Source organism: Haemaphysalis longicornis, unplaced genomic scaffold, assembly GCF_048455015.1.
Source record: "Haemaphysalis longicornis isolate Haplotype H1 unplaced genomic scaffold, Haemaphysalis longicornis Haplotype H1 scaffold_4, whole genome shotgun sequence".
Classification (NCBI taxonomy): Eukaryota; Metazoa; Arthropoda; class Arachnida; order Ixodida; family Ixodidae; genus Haemaphysalis; species Haemaphysalis longicornis.
The window spans coordinates 88,159,151-88,184,051 of record NW_027526361.1 but is presented as its reverse complement, the minus strand read 5'-3'; the positions used below and the strand labels follow the sequence as shown (position 1 = coordinate 88,184,051).

General features: G+C 45.0%; 1 protein-coding gene across 1 annotated transcript; it reads left to right on the top strand.

The window, feature by feature from the left end:
* Window positions 1-31: 31 nt before the first annotated feature.
* On the top strand, window positions 32-23,906 carry LOC144178992 (cytochrome P450 3A41-like). The gene is made up of 14 exons (XM_077707152.1): window positions 32-339; window positions 2,123-2,219; window positions 3,797-3,849; window positions 6,234-6,330; window positions 8,262-8,378; window positions 10,760-10,848; window positions 12,206-12,351; window positions 12,933-13,048; window positions 13,112-13,256; window positions 14,060-14,220; window positions 17,764-17,855; window positions 20,118-20,261; window positions 20,351-20,513; window positions 23,624-23,906. The coding sequence occupies exons 1-14, from the start codon at window positions 272-274 to the stop codon at window positions 23,699-23,701; spliced, it is 1,566 nt and encodes a 521-aa protein (XP_077563278.1). The 5' UTR covers window positions 32-271; the 3' UTR covers window positions 23,702-23,906.
* The last annotated feature ends 995 nt before the right edge of the window (window positions 23,907-24,901 follow it).

The following is a 24,901-nucleotide window of genomic DNA, read 5'->3' as shown; positions in this document are numbered from 1 at the left end:
GGCGTTCCTCCCCGCCAGCGTCGAGTGCTCCTGCTCTGTGTTTGTAGACAGCGGAGTACAATAGACGCCGGTGGTGCCGCCGCATTAATTTCGCTTATAAACAGTTCATTTAGCATTTGTGACCGATATCGTCGTGTGTACTTGCTTCATTATTCTACTTGTACTGCTTTATTCGGCGAAGGAAGACTTGCCCGTCTGGAATGACAGTAAGGACACACCGCTGCATATAGCCAACACCACCTAGACTGCGTAGCGCGTGTCACCATCAAACATGGCCTTGTCCCTTGGCCTTGTGGAGTGGATAGTGCTCGCTGCAACAGCCTGCCTACTTCTGTATTTGTGAGTATTTTTTGTGGATTTCAGTAGCGAAAGAAAGACGGTCGTCTTTAAAAAATGCAGCTGAGCTAGCTAGGAAGCGTGATCCCGGGATCCAGCGCCAGAAAAATGCTATAGCCGCGGAGTGAACACGGCATTGCGCTCCAGGAAAGGAAAACAGCATTGCGGGAGGAGGCACGGAGAAGGGCTTTGAGAAAGGGTGACGCAGTGGGCGCCGGGAAGATGAAACAGCTGCCCCAAAACAGGGTGGGGCACTGCTGCACGGGCAATACGGGCGCCCTATGAAGTGAAGGTACCGACAGGGCAAACAGCATGATGCCACTTAGAAAAAACAGCGCCATAATGTGGCATCATGCATCATGCAGTGGCATCATGCACCAACTAGCCCGTCTCAGTTCACTTGTGCAAACAGCATGCTCCTGGCGATGTTAAGCGAGCGGAACGAGCTTTGAAGGGTGCTGTTCAGAGGGCTGGTTATGAAGTCGAGAGCGTGACGTAATCCCGTCTGGCCGGGAGGATACATTCGTTTGGCACGTGTCGTAAGGGAATATGACGTGCAGGTGGCCCACGTTCCAGCCAAAAAGATGCGCCATGAGCTCGTCAGAGTCAAAGACCGCTTGCCCAAGGAGCGTTTCCCCGGTGTAATATACGAGATACCTTGCGCGGACTGCAGCGGTGTTTATATCGGGGAATCAGGGCATTACAAGATTCGTCTGCAGCAGCACGCCCGTGACGTAAAGAATAAGAGCGTCCGCAATAACGCTTTAGCCGAACACGCCGTCGTGAATGACAACAAGATTGATTGGGACAACGCAAGAATCGTCGCACCAGAAAAAAAAAATGACAGCATCACAGCAAAAAATGACAGTTTCAACTGGAATCACTAATAATTCAGACCACATCTAACACAGTCAATCGTAACGAGGTAAATCTAAACCCTATCTACGCACGCTTTTTGCAGCGATTACTCAAGCCCACTTAAACGACCCACTTCTGGTGATGCATTCATTGTGAACAAGGTTTCCGTGCTGGAAGCCGAAACGTCAGTACGTTTTGTTTGAACTTGTCGGCGTCTATCTTTTCTTTTTTGTTTGTTCCGAGAGGGCTGGTTAAGTGGTAGCGGTAGTTGCCATAAAGTCAAACGAAGGTTGAACAGCAGAAGTATAGGAGAATCCTGGCGGTGGCGAGCATTCGGAACAAGCTCCGCAGGGTGCTGGGGTGACGGGCGCGGCCGAGAGGTCAACACGAAGTTAAGAGCAGGTCAAAAGAAGCTCCGACTAGGCTCTCGTCTTTATGTTAATTATTCGAAAGTTGTGAGGATCCACCGTAATACTAGCCAGTGGTAGGTTCGTGGCGTGTAATTACCTTCTTTATTGTCGGTAATAGGACGGGAGTGTTTATACCAAAGCGAAGTTTTATGGCATGACAGACTTGGCATCCCAGTAATATCAAGACTTAGGGACGGCTGCTGCAGGCTAAAAAGATAGGGCCACAATGAGAAATATAGATTTCGGAAAATTGGTCGAATATAGCAGCAATTGTAACGGAAAAACGATGGGAAATTCACAACGCGAACGCATCTTCTTTTTTTGCTTCAATGCCTGCTGCCGATGTGCACAGCCCTGTGACAAATGGGTTGGACCAATATTTGCGCTACTACGTTTACGGGGGAATACATACAGGTGAGCTGAAAACATTCCTTTGCAAAAAGCGTTAAAAAATAATAATCGGCAGCGCATGGTTTCAAAATAAGGGGGGGTGTTTGAATGGTTTGTTGTTTGCGCAGGTATGCGTCAAGGCGGCGGAATCACTGGAGGGACGAAAACGTTACATCGGAGCCGTACGCTCTCGTCTTTGGCCCAACTCTGAAGCTGATGTTCTCTGTATGTGCCGAATCTGACGCCTTCTGCCCTGCTCAATTTTTTACTTTGTCATACATTAGATAAACATTCAGACTCTCCATAGGAAGCGCTAATAAATTTCAGCGTGTTATTGCACGAAAATAGCGCGCTGTAAATAGCCTAATTCCAAACATTTTAGGGCATTCATGCAATGGCCCCAGCATTTCGTTGTCACTTTACTTGCTATGCCAACCGTTCCTACGTATTGCGAATGAATTATTGTGCGTACGTGTAAATTGCAAAAATTTAGACGAAGGATGAGTGAAGACGACAGGGAGGAGTGCTAGGCTCTGTCGCCCTCCTTTGTCCTGAGTCAAATTTTCTGAAGTTTTACAGATATGCAATGGGGTAGGAACTCACCCAAAAGTCCTCCTTAGTCAATGGGCGCTTTGAATCCACCCTGCATCACTATCAGACGCTTTACAAATTACCACCGTGATGTCATACCAGATTGTACTTTGATCCTGTCTCGGCTTTAAGAGTTTTAATTTTCAACTTTTTATGGTAAATATCGGCTTTTGTTTTGATGCGTAACTTTCACAAGTTCTCAAACATTCTCAAAATGTTGAACCTCCTCTTGCGGATTTGCGAATACATTATCCTAGCCGACTAGCTAAGAAGGCGGTAATTATTTATATAGTCCAAAGGATAAAACGATTCTTAATGCATGACTCCTGAACAAAATGCGGGCATCAGCCGGAACAATTCAGAAATGCACTGCAGATACTATATTTTAACTTTTACAGTTTCACAACTCCCTTCATTGCTACACCTAGAGTCCGTTCGAGTAATGGAGAAGGATTTCCAATTTTTTTCTATGTAAAAAAAAAAATTGGCCCAAGTGACTGAAATATGTATCCAAACAAAACAAAAAGTCCCCCAATTTGGCTATATATTGCCAAATCTGCAATTCAGCCATTAATGGACAAATCTGGCAACCGTCGTCGGTCACAAAAAGCTCACAAAAAAGAAAAAAAATCTTCAAATGAAGCATCGAAATCGCGAAGGTCTACGTAACCAAGAGCCCTCACGCGATTAACTAAATCAAAAACAAACAAGAAAATAGATTGATTGATTGTCTTTATTCAACGAGGAGGCTCGTAGCGCAAGTAGGTGTGAAGGAATATAGAAAGGGGATATATGGGTGGGTTAAATAACCAAGTTACCAGAGCGCATCTACTCAGCGCCCACACCTACGTGGTTACCTAAAATCTAAGTTAAAATACCAACTAAAATAGAGATAAAGACTGAAAATATAGTCCCGAAACCACAAATATCAATCTCACCTATCTGCCGTAACAAAATAAAAAGCACATAAAAAGACGTCCCCTGGGTGGACGTCGTCCCTCAGTGCTACCAAAGAAGCGTAAGGTTGATCAAACCCACGTACTGCGTAAGAACGCTTGCGAATTAGAAGACAAGCCCAGAATTTCTGCCGTCTTTTTTCATCCCTTCGGATACGTTATTGTCGCAATTAGCGACCTCACTACTTTTTTTCAAACTTCTCTCCCGTTCATAACTTTGAAAATTCATAATTGTTTCGTGCTTTTTCATTTCAGCCAATGCATGAAGTGGACAATACGAGGTACAAAAAATACGGAAAACTGTTCGGGTGAGCACCTCAACTACTTTCGAAACCCAGCATGCCAATGAATATGCACACTTACCGCAGTGTGTATCACCTAGTATCACCTATGATCACCTATTTATGATCACCTAAGTATGACCTATGTATCACCTAGTGTGTCAATGAACATTAGCACGTGAAGCCCCACTACAGGTGCGTATCGCAGATGGTTAGTGCCCTAACTGCAATGCCAATGCAAAAGTGAGGGTACGCAAGGCATTTGGGCGCTTACACATCTTAGAAACCATTACTCTATAAATAGGTAAATATGTACAAAATTACATCAACCTAAGTGGCAATTCAAAAACGTCCACGCCAACCACGGAGTTCTTACAAACCTATTCGCCCATTCTCGGTTACTGTCCTTCACGTTGTCTTCTGTGGGTGGCTGGTTTCGGTGGCCATTGCGAGGACTCATGGAACACGTAAGTTGTGTAGGAGTGTCCAGTATCTCGGTCTCAGTTCTTTAAAGACCCTTTCGTTGCCATACAGTGTTCCGCCGCGAAGTATTTCGCACCTACGTTGACGGTTGCGAATCCTAATAAACGTGACAGGGCTAAAAAGATTACGGCATTGAAACATCTCCTAAAAAAACGTTGCCGCTAAATACGCGGATAGCTATTTTCGCAACGCATGCAACCTTCGAAACGCGCGGCATTGGCATGGGGATGGTGCGTATCGATTCAGATGGGAAGATCGAGTGCGGGAAGGTAATTATTGTGCGCGGGGCATGCCGGGAAACGTAACTCGTCGTCCACTGCAAGGTTCTTCATGCGGAATTAACAACGTAGTATCTGAAAAGCATGCTTTTACTAACCGCTCCTCTCACATTTGCAAACATTTGGGGTGGCCTCTCCTGCGGGAAAGGCAGAACTTCTCAAAAACAACGCAAATTTAAATTTTTATTGGGGCTGTCGGTTTGAATGAAGACAGATCCCAATTAGGCATCCTCCTGCGTAGAGAAATTTCTTTATGAAAGTTTGCGAATATTGATGTCTAATAAATACCGAAAACCACATTTGAATGGATAAATCTACAAGAATATTCTGGGTGCGCCCCCCCCCCCCCAGTTTTGATTTGGAAATGCTTTATCACGATTATTGTTCAAGTAAAATATGCCATTTTTTATGTTTCTGTTTTTTTTACCTTCTTGTGCCTTTCTTGCTCATTTTCGGAGGAATCTGTACACGCTGAAAGCGTCGAGCGTTTCCATCATTTGTATTCTGTCACAAATGTATTGATTCCTGCAGCATGTTTTATTTTGTGTACCCATTTGTTGTAATAATGCAGCCTATTATAACCATACTATCCTCACCCACATACAACCACACAATCCTCACCCACATATTCCCCTCCCTTTGCCAGCCCTGTGGCATCCACATTACCACCTACCACATTGTGTTTTCTTGCGCACACAACTCCCACCCGCCAGCGAACGCCACTATGGGAGACCGCACTGACGAAATCATCGCCGGGGCAACAGGCTCTCGTCACTAAAGCCCTGGAAGTGGCGCGGACTCACGGCCTCCTGGACCAAGGACGCAGAACCCATATCCCTACCCTTAAACTTACATTATTAAATGCTTATTGCTACTACTACTTCCTAACTTTAATGCCGAAAAAAAACTCTCAGTGTTAAAAGAAGCAAATAATTATTGTTCTAAGGGGGCGATATATTCCAGGGTACAACGGCCTACCTCCGCCTGCACGCGCGGTTATCGACAGACGCCACTGCGTTATGCCTCTGAAGGTGTTACTTAACTTTCACTGCAATTTGCACAAAGCTTGTCACTAAAACTTGCCTCGTATTTTCTGCACTATATTCACGTGTAATTTATATCCTATATTTTGACCCTTTTGAGTTTCACGTACACTATTTCTGGACGTCGCATACCTTTCGTGACTAATTACTTTCAAGTTATTGAGCGTCCGGCAAAGTTCACAGTTACCCTAAAACATGAAACATTGTTACAGGTTCAATATTTTCCTATGTAAGATATCTGTGCTTGATTTAAAGGGAGTGATGGCTTTGTTTTTGGGTCAATGGACAGGAACGTCTGACCATTCTGCAAATCACTCTCGTTAAGTTAGCGTTTAAGGGGAAATATTGCTTTTTGCCAAATAGTATCTTTGTAACGCGGTTCTACTAAGCTCCTGAAAGAAGTGTTTCTGGTAAAAATAGTGTAATCCTTGTGAATACTTCACGTGTATACGGCATTGAACCACAAAGCGTACCGCAGAGAACCCGCCTATCGGTTTCGATTTTCAGAATTTTCTCGACGCCACTGAAGTTAAAAGCACTAGTAGGTGATTTATTACGGTAATTCCTTTTTAGTACTATCGTTTTTGTGGCCCCTTCTCTATCACAGTGGCTTCGAGGCTGGCAATGCTATTCTGTTCATCGGAGAACCCGAGCTGGTGAAGCAGGTTTTGGTCAAAGATTTTCCTAGTGTGCCCAACCGAAGGGTAAGTGAATTATTATTGGCACTTCTTGTGATGCAGTGGATGCAAAAGCGCTAGTGTAAAATTTTAAAATGTATACAGTCGATTCGCGTTACTACGAGGTCCGCGGGTGCCACGAAACACTTCGAGTTAACAGAAACTTCAACAAAACAAAACCACAAGGACAGCGTAGTTAGTCCGCATCACGTCTCCCTTCTTGATTTCGTTGAGAAACTTGGGTTTTACGTCCAAGCCGAGCGTAGGGGTTCTCTTTATAGTTGAGATTTATCGCCAAATACGAAGCTTAGGGCATCCATCACGCAAAATGCTCGCAGGGTGCTGTGCGCAACCAAGAAGGGAGAGGACATCGAAAAAGAGACATGCATAGCTAGCGCCAGTGACCACGTGGGGATCTTTAACGTGCGCCGAAATCTCGTACACGCGGGCGTTTTTGGTTTCCGCCTCCATCAGGAAAGCGGCCGTCTTGAATTTTATCTTGAAGTGATGGTAACCTCGATGCTTTTATACGAAAAAACTTGCAAGCAACCGATATAATGGGCTTTAGCTTTGAATATTCGAGCAGTTACTGCCATTAGATAGCATGCGAAATTGCCAGGCTCGCACATTGTTTCTTAGTCGAAAATTTAATTTAATCGAAAATTATAATTAGGTTTCGAATGATCAAGAACCGACTGTATTTCAGCATTGCGTGCGCCGCCATGCTTCACTACTTCAATCAATGTAAACGGCTCAGTGTCCATCGCCGCATATCCCGCAGTGACGAAATTGGTAGAACAAGTGCCGCATGGAAGGCAGTACGTACATTCAGTCGGCGGTAATGATGTTGTGACTACACTGGTACGTGTCCAGATGGAAGCATGTGTCTTCGAATATCGTCATTATTCCTTTTTATTGGCGCCGTTTTCTTTCTTGTGGTTCTTGTAAAGCAAACCTGTACTAATCTCGTCCAGCGGTTTCGCCATCGCGGAGGAATTGACCATCATTTGACCGCAGATGCGCCACACGTGACTGGATGGGCGAGGTCCGCCGAGAGCGTCGTTTGGTAGCCTCCCGGCGCCCCCGCCAGTGCAGCCTTGTAGCGTGCGTGGTTTGCCGCATGCGTGGTTTGCCGCCTGGCCACGTCACTCGACACGTGCATACTAGCTTGGCCATGGATGAGAGCGGTTCCAGTAGATGGCGCGAACAGTGGAGCACGGGAAAATCGAATTGACTTTAGCAAATGTTATCTTTGACAATTAGTGTACTCAGACGGGGACAGTAAAGGAAAACGCGGACAACGCTTGTCCCCGTATTCCTTTCTTGTCCCCGTTTGTGTGCGCTAAGTGTCAATAATGAAGCAATTTCAAGTAGGCCGGCTCGCCGTGATGCTTATCAAACCTCCTCCGTGTTTATCGTTAGAGAATCGTAACAAAGGGTAGACGCATGAGAGGTGGGCGAGGTATAGATGGGAGTAATTTACGTGGCAGAGGCGGCAGAAGATTATCGTCTTTTTACGACATTTGCCGCGAAATCGGAAGATGCGCCGCCAATTTTTGTTGTTGCTGTTGTTGTTGAACATTGTTGTTGTTGTTGTTGTTGATGATGTTAATGCATAGTGACCGATTCCGGTACACTGTTATTATACAGCGATGCGGCTACGCTTTAGAATCAGCACTTAGATGAAAACGCGTAATACAAAAGCTTATCTGTCTGTCAAGGATTCAGACGTAATCCTCCCGAACCGAAAAGCTTTATGGGTTTGCACAAAAAGATCTGACTCTTAGGTCAGTTTACTGCACCTTCGCCGCTTCCAAAACCACGGAACATGTTCGTGGAATCCCCAAGCGTGTCTTTTTCTCTTTTTTTTTGTTGGGGGGGGGGGGGAGATGGGGTGCAATTTGGGTTAGAGTATTGCATTTGTGTTCATACCCGCAAAAGATGTATTACTCTTACAGCTCTTCAAATTTTACGACCCTCTGTTGGACAACATGATGGTTGGCGCTCCTGTCGAGCAATGGCGCAAGATAAGGCCGGCCGCAAGCCCTGCATTCTCCACGGGAAAGCTACGGAAGGTAATGTCGATCCGCATCCCCTGCCTCGGATTAAGACAACACGGGGTGAGAACGTCATGCTTGGAAAATAAATAGTAAATTCTCCTTACAGCGAAATCGTTTATTCGAATTCTGCGTCTATTTAAAATGATCTCGGTCCGAAGCCCGCTGACAGGCGCTTATCGCCCCATTATACAGAGTGATGCGGCGATAATTGGAACACTTTAAAAAATTTCCTGAGCGAACCGCCTTTCTGTTCGCGCTCAAACTTCACACGAAGGTCGCATTTTGTGGTCTATTTCGTTTGATAGCGGGAACAACGACGGTACTTGCCTGTTTATTCTGAAAATAAATAAAAACGATTTTCGCCTATGTAAAAATGGCGGCTGCTTTGGACGTGCGAGCCAGCGCAAGTTGATGTTCTAACGACGGCGCCACCTGGGGTATGCAGAGCGAAACTCACGTTTGGGATTCACGGTAGGAAGGAGCGAAATGGTGCAACAGACGATCAGAAAATGCACTTTGGAAGGAGCCAAATGAGCTATCAGACGATCAGAAAACCCGCTTTCACATTTTTTGATCTTTGACAAGATAAAAAAATTCGATTTGATTTTTTGACAACTTATAACCAATTATTTCTGTCGCAGTGACTGTTACTGCACAAACTCATCACAGGAAAGTGTCGCAGGATTGTTAAACTAGCAGCTAAGAGCACCGAGCAAAATAGACGCGAAACATGTACTTAAGAGCGGAAGGAGAATTTTGTGCATCCCGACAACGTATGCGTGCACATGGAGTGGCGGGCGAGGGTCCACCCATCCCGCCTTGGTTAGAGTCTGTATGGTTTACAGAAACAGAGTATTACGTGGAATTTTGATGCGTAGAATTCTTTGCCAAGCACCAGCTCAGCCCCGACCGTGTAACGCCCGGCATTTCAACAATAACGCAGATTTCGCGGAAGTTCCACTTGTAATCTTTATAACAGCGTAAATGGAGATAATTGGCCGGACGAAACTTTACTGAGGCAGGGAGCGAGCCGCTATGGCGTCAGGCAGTAATAGTAGTAGTACGAAACTTTATTCAGCCATAAAGTAGGAGTGGTTCCCTAGTCCGGGAATCCAAGTTATGACCGGGCGGGGTAGCCCGCTCTTCTGGCAGCCGAGAATACGTGACTGGATTCCCCCCCCCCCTCTCCCTACCCCCAGCCCAAAAGTACCTAATTTCGTTTTCGCAGCCGTTAATTTACTTCGTTCAGAGCAACCTCCGCGAGAATTTCGACTTCAGTACAAGCTTTTTTTATGTGTTTTTAAGGCTCGGCGCAGTCTGCCATTTTTAGTACCATCTGCAATGGTAGGTTGACTGAGACGGCGCATTTTTTTATGCCTTCGCATGAACAAATTCTCCAGATATACTTTGTACTTACGCGCAAATCCATGCGGGCGATTGGTAAAGACTAGTCGGCTTGGGCGATCATGTGACGTCTTGAAAAAATGGGGTTGATCCCTCTTTCATAGGAATCGCTAAAACACGAGAGTGAGATGTGCCTTCACAGGATCAGTTCAATGTTTATTCTGCATTGATATGAACTTGCACATCGCTATTTATATTTCGTCAGCATGATACCATCAGGCTTATCAACATTAGACACTGGATTGCCCGCGCCGGAGTACTGCGTAAACCCGAATAAAACCACACACGCTCACACCCCATGCGAGACACCGAACGGGTTGGCAGCGAATCGTTTGGTGGACTCACGGTCCGCTGCAGCGAAAGAGCATGATTTGAGGGGCCGTCTTGTGGGTGTGCTTGGCGAGCGCCAACCTGCTGAGGCGTCACTTTCGGAATTCAGCGACCACTGCGCTCCATGGAGTGCACGGCAGACGGTTGCGTTGCGACGAGTTCAGCTGGCGCCAACTAACTGTCGGCGCTCATTCGCATCGTGATGCACTACTTCGCTTCACCTCTCGTAGACGCAGCACCACCAAAATACAGGAGGTTATAGGAAAGATCCATGGCGCGTTCATACGCCTGTATGTATTTCAGCTCGTAGCGGAGTCGGCAAGGCGTCTGGCACCTCTCGTTGCGGCGACGGAGCAGCCGGCTGGAATCCTGGCGCAGCCACGTTTTTCTGGTGACATTAGATCTTTGTGGATCCCGGCATAAAACACTTTCGTGTTAAAAGGAACCTCCACAAGCCATCTGCTGCGAATGCTGATAACTGCTCCCTGCCTACAACATGTTTACGTGTTCAAAACCGGCTTAAATGACCAAGCGCTCCTCACATAATGATAGAAAATTTTGCTTTTGCTTTTGTTGCGCACTTACTTGCTGAGTAACACTGTTGATTTTGTCAAAAACCCGTCGTATTTTTAGCCATTTGTCAATTTTTTTTTGTTTCACAGATGAATTCTTTGATTGAAGACTGTGCCATGACAACAGCGGAACATTTGAAGAAAGCTGCTTTAAAGAAAGAAGATATCGACGTCAAACAGTAAGCATGCTTTGTATATACAGTTGTTACGGGGGTAAATGAGTGCCCCCCCCCCCCCCCCCCAATTTTGTCTCCAGAAACTGCGTCTCCATTCTAGCTGAAACTTTACGCAAATGTCGAATTTTGGGGTTCATATTGTTCAACAATGACGGCACTTACTTGTTCCTTAATAAAATAATGAAAAAAAAAGCTTACACTAACGCGCAAGAAGTGAAGCTAGCGAAGCTGTACGCAACCTTCCCGACCATCACGAAGGTTTAAGTCCGCGATTTTAGCCGATTTTCTTCTGCTTCGCTGCCGCAACGACCTTAACTACATCATTGTTGCCGTAAGTGTGAGCTTCTCTAATTTTTTGGAAGGGAGATAAAACATCACCTGGGAGGGACGTACGCTATGACATGTCTTTCTTGTTCCGAGTAAGTGTTTTCAGGATTGCGGCAAACGCTGGAGTCTTTTTGGCCAATCTCAGCCGAGCCCCCAATTGGTTATGCTTGGCTTGACAACCGTGCGCCGGGGACGCTGAGGGGGTGCCGTGAGGCACGCGGCTACGAGCGCTCGCCATTTTCTTGGTTTGTTTTAACTGCCAAGCAGTTTCCTCAATAATGTCCCTAAAGTGCTATGCTCGGCTTGACAAATGTGCACAGGGGACGCTGGAAGGTCGTCGCGAGTCACGCACATGCGAGCGCTAGGCATTTTCTTAGTTTTGTTAACTCCTGGCAGTTTCTTAAAATTTTGAACTGCGCACCCTAAAAATTACGTTTTCTGAACAGCTTTGCTGTTAGATAATGCAAGCGACATTTCTAATAATACCTTTACCAGGATTCTGGCTCGAGTGTGACTGTTCAGTGCTTGAAAAGGCAGTTTTATCAACAGTGCCGCGATTGCAGGCCGAACATTTCGTCCGTCTGCTGAAGGTCGTGCGTTATGCAGGGATAGGACCCGCTTCCATTACCCGCCAGTGGCCTAGCTGATAGCGGTTCCTATGCCCCCCAGCAGAGGGAACAGTGTTCTCGTCGAGCCGTGCTCCTCTCCCTCGTGCAAGGGTAGGGAGCATCCAGCCGCTGACGTTTAGCTGCCGATTTCTTTGCGCGAACAGTAGAATTGGCGCGGCGACGGGACTGCTGTTGGCAGGCGAGCGCGCATTGTGGTTCGAACCGACACCAGAGTACCAGTGCTCCGCAGTTTCGGCAGATTTCACACTGTGTGGAACTGGCTTTAGTTTTTTCTTTCTTATTTTTGGTTGGCACCACTTGAGGTAACTGCCATAATCTGGTTCCCACAAGCAGCTCCCGAGCCAAAGTGACTCCTGCTCTATCCGGCTTAATGCGTATCCCATTCGTTCCTTTCGCTTTTGAAGATTTTTCGCAAACTACACCTTGGACGTAATCGCAAGGTGCGCCTTCGCCACGCGGCTCGATTCTCACTCAGACCAGACCAACGAGTTCATCACGAAGTTGAGGCAGGCCTTCTCCGGGCGCATAACCCTGCGTTTGTTTCTTTTCTGTGAGTATCGCACGTTGCGTGCTTGCATTCTGTGATGAAACGTAGAAAAATGTGCATGAAACTAGGCGTCTGACCGGCGTTAAGCAATTTACCACTCGCTTGCACGACTCCAAACTAGACATTGGAAAGTTACGTATGAGCAGAGCCTAGGACAGCAAACCACCGTGTGGGGAAGATACCTGCGCTTAATTAACTGGCCTTACATTATTGCTCAATGTGGCGGAAAACATAAAGGAAGGGTTTTGTTTCGGTTGCTCATTATTGCGACAGCATTAACTGGCCCATTTCATGAAGCCCCCATTGGTTGCTCCACGTAGCACATGGCCGCCGAGGTGTGTATCTGTGCGGAAGCCTTAAATGCCCCATTGACTCAAAAGTCTGGCGTCAGATGTTCGGCGCCTTTAGCCGCTAGACACTTCTTAAACCCTTCGTCGGCTGCGAAGCTTTTAGACAAAATGCGACAGCACTAATACCGACTCAATCCTCCAGGAACCACTTAGAGGCGGCCAACTGAACATTAATACTTTAACATATATAACACTGAGAAGTGCTAAGGTGTACCCGAAATTTCTTTTTTTCAGTCGTCTTCCCTGCGATCGCGAAGTTCTTCAGGCTTCAACCTTTCAACACCGAAATTTTTCTCTACTTCAAGGAGATCTGCCAGAACATTATTCGAAGCCGGCAAGATAAGCAATCTGTGAGTAGATTACAAAGCTTCTGTTTCCTGTTGTCTTCCTAACAAATCATTTTCGCTAATCAGCGCCATGAAGATTTCCTGCAGCTCATGATGGACGCCCAGGAAGGAAAGCTATCAGCAACGGCCGAAAATACCTCTGAACGGGACAACCAGCTGTTCAACCTCGGCGAGGACCTGAAGCCGGACGCTTCGTTCTCTTCGAACAAGAGTACGCCTGTTTTATGTTCCCGCAAGACAGTTTTGGCCTTGAATGCGCCCGATTTGGCTGTCAGGAAATCTTTGCCACGAATGGCAATGAACAAGTTGCTTACATTAAGAAGATAATAAGCCTAAACAGCACGCAAAATCTGTTAATTGGTAGGCTTAAGGGCAATTGGGAGTGACCGAGCTGTTCTAACATGAAGCTTAATGCGGCAGAACAATTGTCAGTTTGATGCTATCTCATCCTTTGGTGCCTTCGAGTAGCTGCAGGCGTCTATGCGTTGTCAACCGGCACGAACTGCGACCACACGTTGTGAACAGTTGTCCGGTCGCCTCAAGTCATGTGAGGTCGTGCCGTGGCTTAGAAAGAGGTTATGCTTCAAGGACAGACGTGGTCCGCACTATGCCATGCCGCCCATTATATATAGGCACACTTGGTACCGGGTAGCCGGCCGGGGTCCCAGTAATATACGCGGAACCCAACAACACGAGATTCGAATAGGGTCGCCCGCTACGGCTGGTGGGCCACATGGGCCTGCATGTGAAATTATAAAGAGCTGCATAATGCGGTCGCCATATGTAGCCCATAAGTAGGCTTTCACGTGATTTGTATGGCTTGTTTCACTGAATGCCAATTTCAAATATTTATTTTATTGTTATACGCCTTAATCAAACGTGCAATTCGTGAACAGATGCCGAACGCCTAACCACATTGCAACGGCGACGGGTGGTGATAGCTACCAATTAATTATTTGGTGATTAGCAGAATAGGAAGCACTAGGCGATAGCATTTCTTTTCGCCCGTTGCAGCGCTGACCGAAGACGAAGCCATGGCGCAGTGCGTCCTGTTCTTTGTCGCTGGCCAAGATACGACTGCATCTGCCATCAGCTACACGTTCTATCTCCTGGCCATTCACCCGGACATACAAGAGAGGCTGCGTAAGGAAGTGGACGAATGCTTCGACGCCCACGTGAGTACCGAAACTTCACAGATATCGTAGCTATTCTCTTGTATATATACAAAAAAAGAAGAGCTGTATAAACCATTAGACAAAGTGTTCGCCAATCTAACAAGGACAACTCAGGGAATCGTTGTTGTATACCGAATACGTTAACAGCAGTCTTGTCAATTTAAAGGTGATAACAAAAGCAGCATTAAAAAAAGTCATGCACCCGTCCGTATAACGACGACGATGGTTGAACGGAAAGCTTTCTCGTGATGAATTCTTTGGTTTGTCAATCCCACACTGCGAGTATGTGCTACTCTGGGGGTACGAACTTCTTTTCTAGAATACCCACAGCAACTGTCGGTGTGCACACCGTAAGCCTAACGTCGGTTTTGGGTGTACTGTGCGAATCGGTAGCTGCTGCTTGGAGTTAATAGAGCAAAAGTTTCGATCGGGTGCCGCTATGAGGTGTTAACTGACGTCAGGCCTAACGTCTTAAACCTCATAATGGGAAGTTAGACCTAACGTCTTGTGGCTAACAGCCTTATCGAAAGAAGAGCAACGCCATTCTCATCGTACGTCAACCTGTGGGTAACGGCTGTCGATGTTCACATCACAACATGACTTTAGGCCTATTTACATCGCGATTTCGCAAGCGTGAGTCACCCCCTCCCTCTCCCGCACATCCACATTTAGCGGTGGGGACGTAATGGAGCTGTCACCAAGCTCCGCAGCGAAGCGTTTTAATTTTGGTACACGTATCCCACAATCATCATTATCGTCAGAGAAAGGTGGCTTTTCTGCACGGCGTATTCGGGTTACAGACGGCATCAGTAAGAACACTAAAGCTTCACTTTAAAACGTGCGATTGAAGTATCACCGTGCTTAAGTGTAGTTTTTTTTTGTACTTTTTTGATACATAACGGCGTTTTGAAACCGCGATGTCGGTGAATGTCATGGAACATATAAACGTTTTACATAAAGAGGTCTTTTCTTTCTACAGCATTTGCTACCGTGAACAACGGTTATAGTGCTTATAAAAGAGGCTAAAATGCCGTGGGTTCGGGGCGTGAGCGTGAAAACCTTTTCGGATCACTTTCGCTGGCTGCATGTTGGAGCCTCACAACTTTTATGGAAGGTGAGGCCACTGAAAGACATTTGAAAGCTTCGTATGGGAAGACAAAGCTCCGGCGGGTACGGGGCTACTGCAGCCTTTAGCCCAAGAGAGTCACAGTATGCTTCGCGTCCACCAATGGCGTACTCGCGTTGCAACAGCATGGCACGCGTGCTCCTCGATGTGCAAAAATATTTCTGCTCCTGTCGGGCGCGCAAGTGTCGGGCTAGGCTGCGGGTGCGAGGTGGGCATGAACGTGGTGTACAATGTTTTTGTGTTAGGGGTACTCGTGCATGGCAATTTGTTTGTTGGTTCGTCGGTTCGTGTGCGTGCTAATAGGAAGCTGCTGCCGAAGGGCTCGATCGCAACACCCATCGTCTCTGTGATCCGGCACTGACCGTACACTTGATTATTGCCCCACATAACGCTGAACACTGCATCACGCCGAAAGTTTAAACGCTCACATCCAGCGCGTGCTGAAACACGTGGTGTTTTATTGCTCAAATACACTGGAACTTAACCCTGCAACACACCGGGCACCACGCCGTCTCCAGGGGATAGCGTGGCGACGCTCTGTTCTAGCCATTGCGGATGCTTTGTTTTTATACTACTTCAGTCATAACTATGGACCCGCATAGCAGTTTGTAGAAAACACAGACCCACCCCTCCAAGAAAAAGTGGTAGCGCTAAAACATTTTTCGAGAATAAATTCTGCCCCGTTCGGCTGATTTCCTACTACCGACAGCGATACTGCCTGTGGTCTATTCGTGATAATCGGCACCTTTTCATGCATCATATAGACTCTGGACTCAGAATGAGGCTACCAGAGCGGATTCCAAGTAAGCCTGAAACTCTACCACCGGTTGCGTCTCAACGCAGCACTCACGAACTCTTACCGCCATCGCCTCGGTATAACTTCAAATCCCTATTGTGATTATTGTGGATAGCTGCAAAGAGTAGAGCATGTCCTTCTAAAGTGTCCGGCATACATCCAGGAAAGAAATCGCCTCGCACAAAAGATTGAGTGCCTCAACTACGGATCTATATCTTTGAAAGGTCTCCTTGGACCCTGGCCCTCTCCATCATCTCAGAGAAAAGTGTTGATTGCCTTATTTTACTATTTACACGAATTCGGCGTCGCAGAGACAATCTAGAACTTCACCTGTGAGATCGTGTGGACTTTTACGTCCCCACACCAGGCTTCGTGTTTACTTTTTCATTTAACCACTCCTTTTTCCCCTTTCTTCTGCCCTACTTCTTTTAAGGCTTTTACTCCTTCTCCCCGTCCCTGCATAGTAGCATGGAGGCGGTAACGTGCCGGCAAACCTCTCTGCTTTCATCTAATGAAAAGCTGTCTTTCTCCCTTTCTCTCGCTCTCTCTCACACAGCGCCAATAAAACCTTAGCGGCACATGGAATTGAACTGATTCTTTTGGATAGAAAAAAAGTGTTGCATGTGGATCGAAAGGTAATGCTTGGACAATTCGTTTGTCATTTTGGTTTGGACTGCTTTGAACACAACTTTACACACATTTGTTCAACTATTTCATTTTAAAAAAACACGAGAAGCAAAAATAGAAGGTCAGTGCTCAACTTTGTTTACTGTCTTGGTGAACCTTAATCCGTCGACAACATAATCATACAGCAAGGCCTGGAATGACATCCTCTGGCAAAAAAGCCGCAGGTCTGACTTCTACACGTGACTTCCAGATTCGTCCTCGCCGGCGTTCTGTCGCGTCCAAGTAAGAGTTTTCCGATGCCAAACGATTTGTCGTACCTGGAGCCCCCCCATCTAAGTGCGTATGATCCGGGCCACTGCTCTTGCGTTTACAACAGGTTCAGTAACTTCACATTTGCGGCAGAAATTTTCTTGAGGAATATGTTGCCGGTTTTTGCAAAAAGAGTTTCACGTAGCTTTTTTCCGTAAAAATGGAACAACGCAGATGTGAGGTGCAAACGGACCCCGCTGCCACCACCGAATTTTATTCAGTGTCTACGATTTTCATATGCGGATGCTTTCAGGACTATCCCAGAAGTTCACGATCTCGACGAACGGCTGTATTATTTCCATACGTTTAGCAATTCACACAAAAGAAGGCTCAGTTTAAACTCTCTAGATATGCTTTGTACAGTGGCATTCTTAGAGCGAGTTCTGACTAAAAAAAAAACTTCTGTAATGAACTATCTTGCGCTGAACGGCAGTCAATTGCCTTAAAGCTTCATGTAGTTATTCGCCGAAAAAAAAACGCAACCTAGATATCCAGAAAACTTCCACAAGGAGAGCGAAACAGCCGGAAGAAATACTGCGGTGTCTTTACATTGATACCTTTCAGGAGCGGTGAATGAAGTGCGCCCAACGCTTTTAAGAGAACGTAAGAGTGGATGTGCACTTGAAGCCACTTGTAACCAGAACGTGCGACGGTTCACTGAGTCCTTTGTGCCTTTCTCTTCAAGGGGGAGCACCCCAGTCTGGATGTGGTCACGAAGCTGAACTACCTGCACTGCGTTGTGTCAGAAGCACTTCGCATGTATCCCCCTGGCTCACGGTAAAACATCTTTAGTTTAATTAGACGGCTTCCAATGGTTTTCGTGTACGTTCTTTCAGAGTGACGCGTCGTACGTGTGTTTGTCGCCAGCGTCACGGTGCATACGTGTTTAAGACGAGTACTCCGCTCTCAAAAACATACTGATGCTCTCCGTCAGTAAGAAGTGCCCATGAAATTCCTACCTATGATTTTCAGCACTTATTCCATGCATGCCGAGATTTAGCCTTCACAAATGGGCATGATTTGTTTCCCCGCTGTATTTATAGTTCGAAACTTGGAAAAAAATTTAACGGCAGTTTTTTTTCTCATATAAACGGGGACACACGATGTTCTACCATCAAAATATGCAAAGGGTTACAAGAAGCTAGCGTCAAACAGTTTTCTATAAACAATCCCCAGAGCTCTCCAAAGGTATTTTGCTGAGAAGGTGATGTTATGGGTCTCCTAAAGATATGGAGAAGGTTAGAATACATTGACGGTAGTAGGTGTTGGGCTATCGTGGTCCAATATTGAGCTGTCATACAGGTTGCCATTATTCGGCAGCTATTTTTTTTGTAAATGCAACTTACTTCACTAGCAAGCTGAGAAGATAGTAACACGAAACTTGTGTACATTCGCCATGCCTCTTCATATTTATGAATATTAGATACTTAGCTGCGGCGGATTTTCTCAATCACCCAGGTTAACTTTCTGATATGTTTTCGCGTTTGCCGGGTGTTTCTTCGTACGCCCTGCTTTGGGGACGGTAGTCGTTTGTTTGAAGTAAACTGAAATTAGTTTGGAAGTAAGACTTGCCAAATGCTCACGACGGGTTTCTATGGCAAAGTTCCGGAAGAGTTTAAAGAAAGCGGTCATCTGCATACTGTAATGAATTGACCATAAGCACGATTATTCCGGCTAATCCCCCCTCACCTCATGGGATAACTATGGCAAAGGGCGGCGTATTTCCAAACGCTTCGCTGCACAGAGCACCCACGTGACATGCCTGTTTGTGCGATGCAGAACGGTAATTAAACGTCGTCATTAGCTGCGCCCCTAACCTAACGTGACCTAAAACATACCAAATCACTATTATTAACAAAAACAACCTGTACATTTGAGTTTAGAAAAAAAAAAATTAAATTTAGAGAAAAAAGTGAGGCAATGAAAAAAAAAACTAAGAGATAGACCTGCTGGGGCTCCAACCCAAGCCTTCAGCGCCAGTACTCAGTACTCTACATCGAGGCCACAGAGCCTGAACGGAGGGCTTGTTTTAGCAGGCGCTCAAAAGAACAGCGCGCGCAGTGACATCACACATGTCACGTGGGTGCTCTGTGCAGCGAAGCGTTTGTAATCACGCCAAATGGCGGTTATAGGCTGTCGGCTACATTGGCTTGGTTTGCAGTGTATTTTGATTTTTTTCTACTTTCCAATTTTGAGGCAACCTTATGTAGCTTCCAAATATGCTTTGAATAACTTCCGCACATGTGCTGCTTTACGAAGTGCGTTGAATGTTTTAACCACTTTCGACACACGGCGGAGGAAAATGACTCTTGATGTGGTGCGTATGTTTGTTTTTGCAGTTCCTTGTTTCATTTGACAAGTCTTCGCTCTTGAACTGTCTTTTTCTCTCTCTTCGCTATGGCTCTAATAAGGTTGACCCTTTAAACTGTTTTTTGTACTGACTGTCCCATTTTCCCCATGTAAGCTTACCGTTTCAAGTAACACTTGAAGTGGCTTGTTGTTGAAAAACACGCTCTTTGCGTTTATGATAATGTGATCATACACATTACTTGCCTTTATACACTCTACTTCCCTTTGACCAGCCAGAACAACAACCTGAATGTATACATTGGAGTGGCAACAGCTGGATAGCGGGAGAACCTTTGCGTGGAGTTGATTCCTTCGATATTTTCCGTAAAAATGGTGTAAATTTGCGCAAAACAGTTTCGCGAACACCCTCGAATATAAACCGAGTTTTTCCTTGGAAATAATGGCTAGTTGGGAACTTCCGTACACTTGATTCAACATAACCTTATGCTGTGTTCTTTTCCAAATACATGTATAATACACCTGGCTTTATGTACAACCAAAGAAACAGAGTATAGAAGGTTCTGCCGTTATAAGAGACAGTAATGTGATCCTGTGTATCGTCTAGTTCATTAGCAAGGAGAAATGCACCAACATTTATACGGCCAGTCTGATACCCAGGACACATAAGTGGTCATAAGACTCTTATCACCTAACTCCCCGCCCGCCGTGCAATATTTTTGGGTGTTCCAGAATTGAGCGGTCTACAATCGGCGACTACGCCCTCGGAGACACCGGTATTAAGCTGAAGAAGGGCGATGTGGTGGGCGTTCCAGTCTATGCCATGCATCACGACCCCCAATACTTTCCTGACCCGTTCACCTTTAACCCCGAAAGGTGACGCGGAACAGTAATTAATCTTAATTACTGCATCACAAGATAGGCCGTCTTTTGTCGCAGGTTTTCTCTGACCATTTTCTTTGCAGGTTCAGCGATGAGAACGTCGGCTCCATTCAGCCGTACACATATTTGCCCTTCGGAGCAGGACCTCGCAACTGCATCGGCATGCGTTTCGCCTTGCAGGCTGTCAAGTTGTGTGTGCTACACACTATTCGCAATGTGCAGCTGGTCCTTACTGAGAAGACGAAAGTAAGTTACGTTGCCAGCCTACTAAGCATTCGTTTGCGCAATGAGGGCATTGAGGACTGTGGCCACTAACGGTATATATAAAGTTTTTAACGAAATGGTGTCTGCAGCGGGACTCTCGTCTTAGAGTAGAGTTAGCGGCAAACCGGTTATTATATTATCATGAATATACAGGCTGATCAAATTTATTTCGACAGGTATTTTATGATAAACAAATTTAATTCGACAGGTTTTTAAAAATGAGGCGCTTAGATTTACGTGAAGACCACCTCTACTTAGAGGTTTTGCGCCAAGGGGGACACAGAATTAAGTGGTAATTATTGATGTCGGTGGCTTAATTGACTAAAATTGAATAATTATCTTTCTAGTGGCTGTAGAAAGCAGGCATGTTTCTATTGAAAAGTTGGTCGCAATCGTGTTTCTACGCAGTTGCAATTGGCAGAATTTTTCTAGCGCATCCGTACTCTGAGAGATCAAACAGCAAAGTTTAATCTCCTTTCGCATGATTACACATGCGAGACAGTGAAGACCGTCGCGAAGCTCCTGCCTTTTGTGACGTTCCTGCTGTGTGCGGTGTTTAGTTTGGCAATTGGGTGGATGCATAAGAAAAAGTGATAACTGGCACCCTTTCAGTCTTGGCTAGCGTTATCGCAATCTGCAATACTCGGAACCGCTATCGAAACACAAAACAAGAGGGAGAAGCTTTGCGCCGGTCTTGAGTGTCTAGGATGCCAATCATGCGAACGGCAATTAAACTTCGCAGTTCGATATCTCGGAGTACGTATTCGCTAGAAGAATTTTGCCAAATGAAACTGCGTCGAAATACGGTTGCGTCCAACTTTTCAATACAAACATGCCTGCTTACTGCAGCCACTAAATAGGTAATTGTTTATTATTAGTTATTTAAGCCACCGACATTAATATTTACCACCTCATACTGTGTCTCCCCGGGCGCATAACCTTACTGTAGAGGTGGTCTTCACGTAAATCTAAGCGTCTAATTTAAAAAAAAAAAGTCGACTTAATTTTGATGACCCTGTATAATTTCCACACGGCTGGAAAAAAGGCAACAGTTTACTTTACGATTTCAGAGGCTGGTGTGCATGACTGCGACTGGTTGCGAGGTAAAAGTAGTGCTTGCCAATTTACAAACTTCTGAACGGGACTAAGGTTTTGCCGGTGTTTTGGCTAATGGCACACGTCCGTCAGCTGCTAATACCTGTTGGTGGGTAGGACGAATTAAACGCAACAGTGCTCTTATGAAATCCTAAAAACTATGTCGTTTTGAGGTCGGCTTGATCATTGATGATGGACATGTAAGTGCAAAACAACAACGGTGCGTTGCCATGGGGCAGATATAATTTGAAAGCTGCTTAGGCTCTGCGTGTTTTAATCAACAGCGCCTTATAGTTACAAAGTACAGCGAATGATTAGATAACACACATGGAAAGCAAAAACACCAGCGCTACTTATTAACTGTTTATGCGGATCGAAAATCAGGAGATCAATAAAAACCGTTATGGAAGGAACTCCAAACGCAAACATAGTAAAGAATGGGGGATCTATATATAAATATTTCCACGTGATAAGGAATGTCTGTTAAGGGATCTGACTTCATGGGTAACAAGAAGATCTTTGAACTCTGAAAATTTCTCGTACAGCTTTAGGCATCCACAGCTTTATTACACAAATTTCTGACCTACGATAAACCTATAAAATCATTGCAGAAAAGTGATATTTCGCATATGCCGAGGAGTCGTGTGGTAAAGTTAACTCAGAAAAAGTACTTTCTAGGACTCTGAATATTTTTTCGGTAATTCATTGTAGAAATGTATGCCCGTTGCATTTCAGTGGGATAGCTTCCATACTCTGGAGCGTGGTCGCTCTACGCGCTGAACTTGAATGTGCGCACAAAGCATGCTTTCACCCTAATATTAGACAAGCGAAAATAATTTGCAATTCATTAAATAAGTCCAGATTACCACTGAAAGAATTGTGATGGGCCGGAAAGCTGCACTTGTGTACCATGCAAATTGTTTGCGTGTTTCGTCATCTGACGCCGACTACGATTTGCTGCCTGTACTTCTCGCGCCTGCCACCACAGCCTACGTAACAACTGCTATATGGGAACACTAGGGATACTTCACGCTTTCAAAAAAAAAAAAAAAACTCCACGCAGCGTATTTCCTTTTGCAAGGCCCTGGACCGTCTACTTCAGGTTTCACCGCGAGGACACTTCGAGCAAAGATGTACTATAAACATTTCCTGTACGTTGATATTCTAACCCTGATCTCCTCAAATTTCTTTCCATGTCGGGTCTATAGAAGTGTTGTGGCGTTTAGGTGCCCAGGTCAACTCCACTTTCGGAATATATGCGAGATTGCATTTTTAGGCGACAAATATTGAATGTAAGTACTAATATTAAGAACTTTCGTATCCTTTTTCCTTCCTGCAATAAAATTTCAACAGGTGTACTGAAACTACCCGAACTTCTGCTCGTTCTGATATATCGCAGCTGATGCGCGCCATAGCGTGGTGTACGTTATGTTCATAGGAGGCCCTGGCGCACTAAAGTGGTTACTCAGGTGGCTCAAATAATTCACTGTCATTACTGCGTGCTTGATAGGACAAGAGTCCCTTCCGCTGTTCAATACAAAACAACTTAAGCTAGGGTAAGCTATCACTTTTCCTGCTCCTATATAAATATATATATATATATTTTCTTGACTTGAATTTTCAATTAATTATTCCTGCATAAAAAAAAGGCAATCTTATTTCATTCGGCACTATAAAACACTGTTAAAACGCCAAACAGCACTGGCAATAAGGACTGCAACTTTGATATATATATATATATATATATATATATATATATATATATATATATATATATATATATATATATATATATATATATATATATATATATATATATATATATATATATATATATATATATATATTTAATTCGGGCATTAGATTTTGGACGCTTGCATGAGATTGTTTCAAATGAATCGTAGACAGTCTCGTGGCAACAGATGACACTTCGAATGTTCACTACCTTATTCCTGTTGGCATAAAGAAATAAAAGTCCTTCTAATATTTCTTTCCAGGTTCCACTCGAGTTCCAGAACGGGATGAGCGCTCTCACCGCGAAGAATATTACCGTGGGAATTAGGCAAAGAGCTTAGAACAATGAATGTTCTGTTTGTCGTGTGTTTCTTCTAGTTTCGAATGGACAATGCATTGCAATAAAACGTCATACACCCCAGGAAAAGTCGAATGGGAACACATAGAGATGTATTAACCCATCCCGGTGGTGAAAAAAAGGAACAAATGTTCTTGAGACAAAACGTGCCTTGTAATATGATGTCTACAACCACTAGCACCTAAAAGATATATATATATATATATATATATATATATATATATATATATTCGAGGTTTTCTTGACTGCCAACCTTTATTTTCTGTCTCTTATATATGTATATATATATATATATATATATATATATACATATATATATATATATATACATATATAAGAGACAGAAAATAAAGGTTGGCAGTCAAGAAAACCTCGGAAAGCAAGGGGGAGGTTGTGGTGGGTCATAGAAACAGTTGAAAAATTTTTTGAGTCAGAAATAAATCGGGGAAAAAATGCCCGCCGGGTGGGATCCGAACCCACGACCTCCAGAATACCGGTCTGGTGCGATGTACCACCCGCAAGTACAGGAAACAAAAAATACCTTACCATAAATACCCGAGAAACTGGTGGGGAAACAGCCCCGCCGGTAGCGTAGTGGTTATCGCACCAGACCGGTATTCTGGAGGTCGTCGGTTATAGGGGGACTATAGCTATGGACGCTTGGAAAGAGACAGAGACCAGAGACGGGCGAGGTAGCGGAGACCGATGTTTTGGTGCGTTCTCTTAGAGCGAACCACGCGATACTGACCGTGCCTCTTCTTCTCACGCCCAGCACCTTGCGCCTGCCATCATCATGCGGCGCATAGTAGTCCTTCCTCCGGCGCATACCCCGTCGGTTGCACAGGAGCGATTGGCGCATACTAACCGCAAGGTATGTCGTCGTGTCGGGGACTGCTATCTCCAGTACAATATATTTATATACATACATACATACTTACATACATACATAGATACAAATACGACATTTTTAGTCAATACGTACAGCTCTTCGAATTAAGTACGCCTAAACAGGTTGACTACGTGTATGTTGTTTCATTATAGTTTTTATAAGCCAAAGGCTTAGTGCTGCAACAACCCCTGATATCGCTCGAATGAATCCTCGATTGAGTGGTTCCATGCACAACGCGAGAAATGCTTTCACCGACCTGTCACGTGCGCCAAAACTCAGTGGGCTTTTCAGCTC

Excerpts from the sequence above, each read along its gene's own strand:
- LOC144178992 (XM_077707152.1), top strand. The coding sequence starts at position 272 with ATGGCCTTGTCCCTTGGCCTTGTGGAGTGGATAGTGCTCGCTGCAACA. Across the intron at positions 8,379-10,759 it reads CCACGGGAAAGCTACGGAAG|ATGAATTCTTTGATTGAAGA; the intron begins GTAATGTCGATC and ends TTTGTTTCACAG. Across the intron at positions 20,262-20,350 it reads TTCACCTTTAACCCCGAAAG|GTTCAGCGATGAGAACGTCG; the intron begins GTGACGCGGAAC and ends TTTTCTTTGCAG.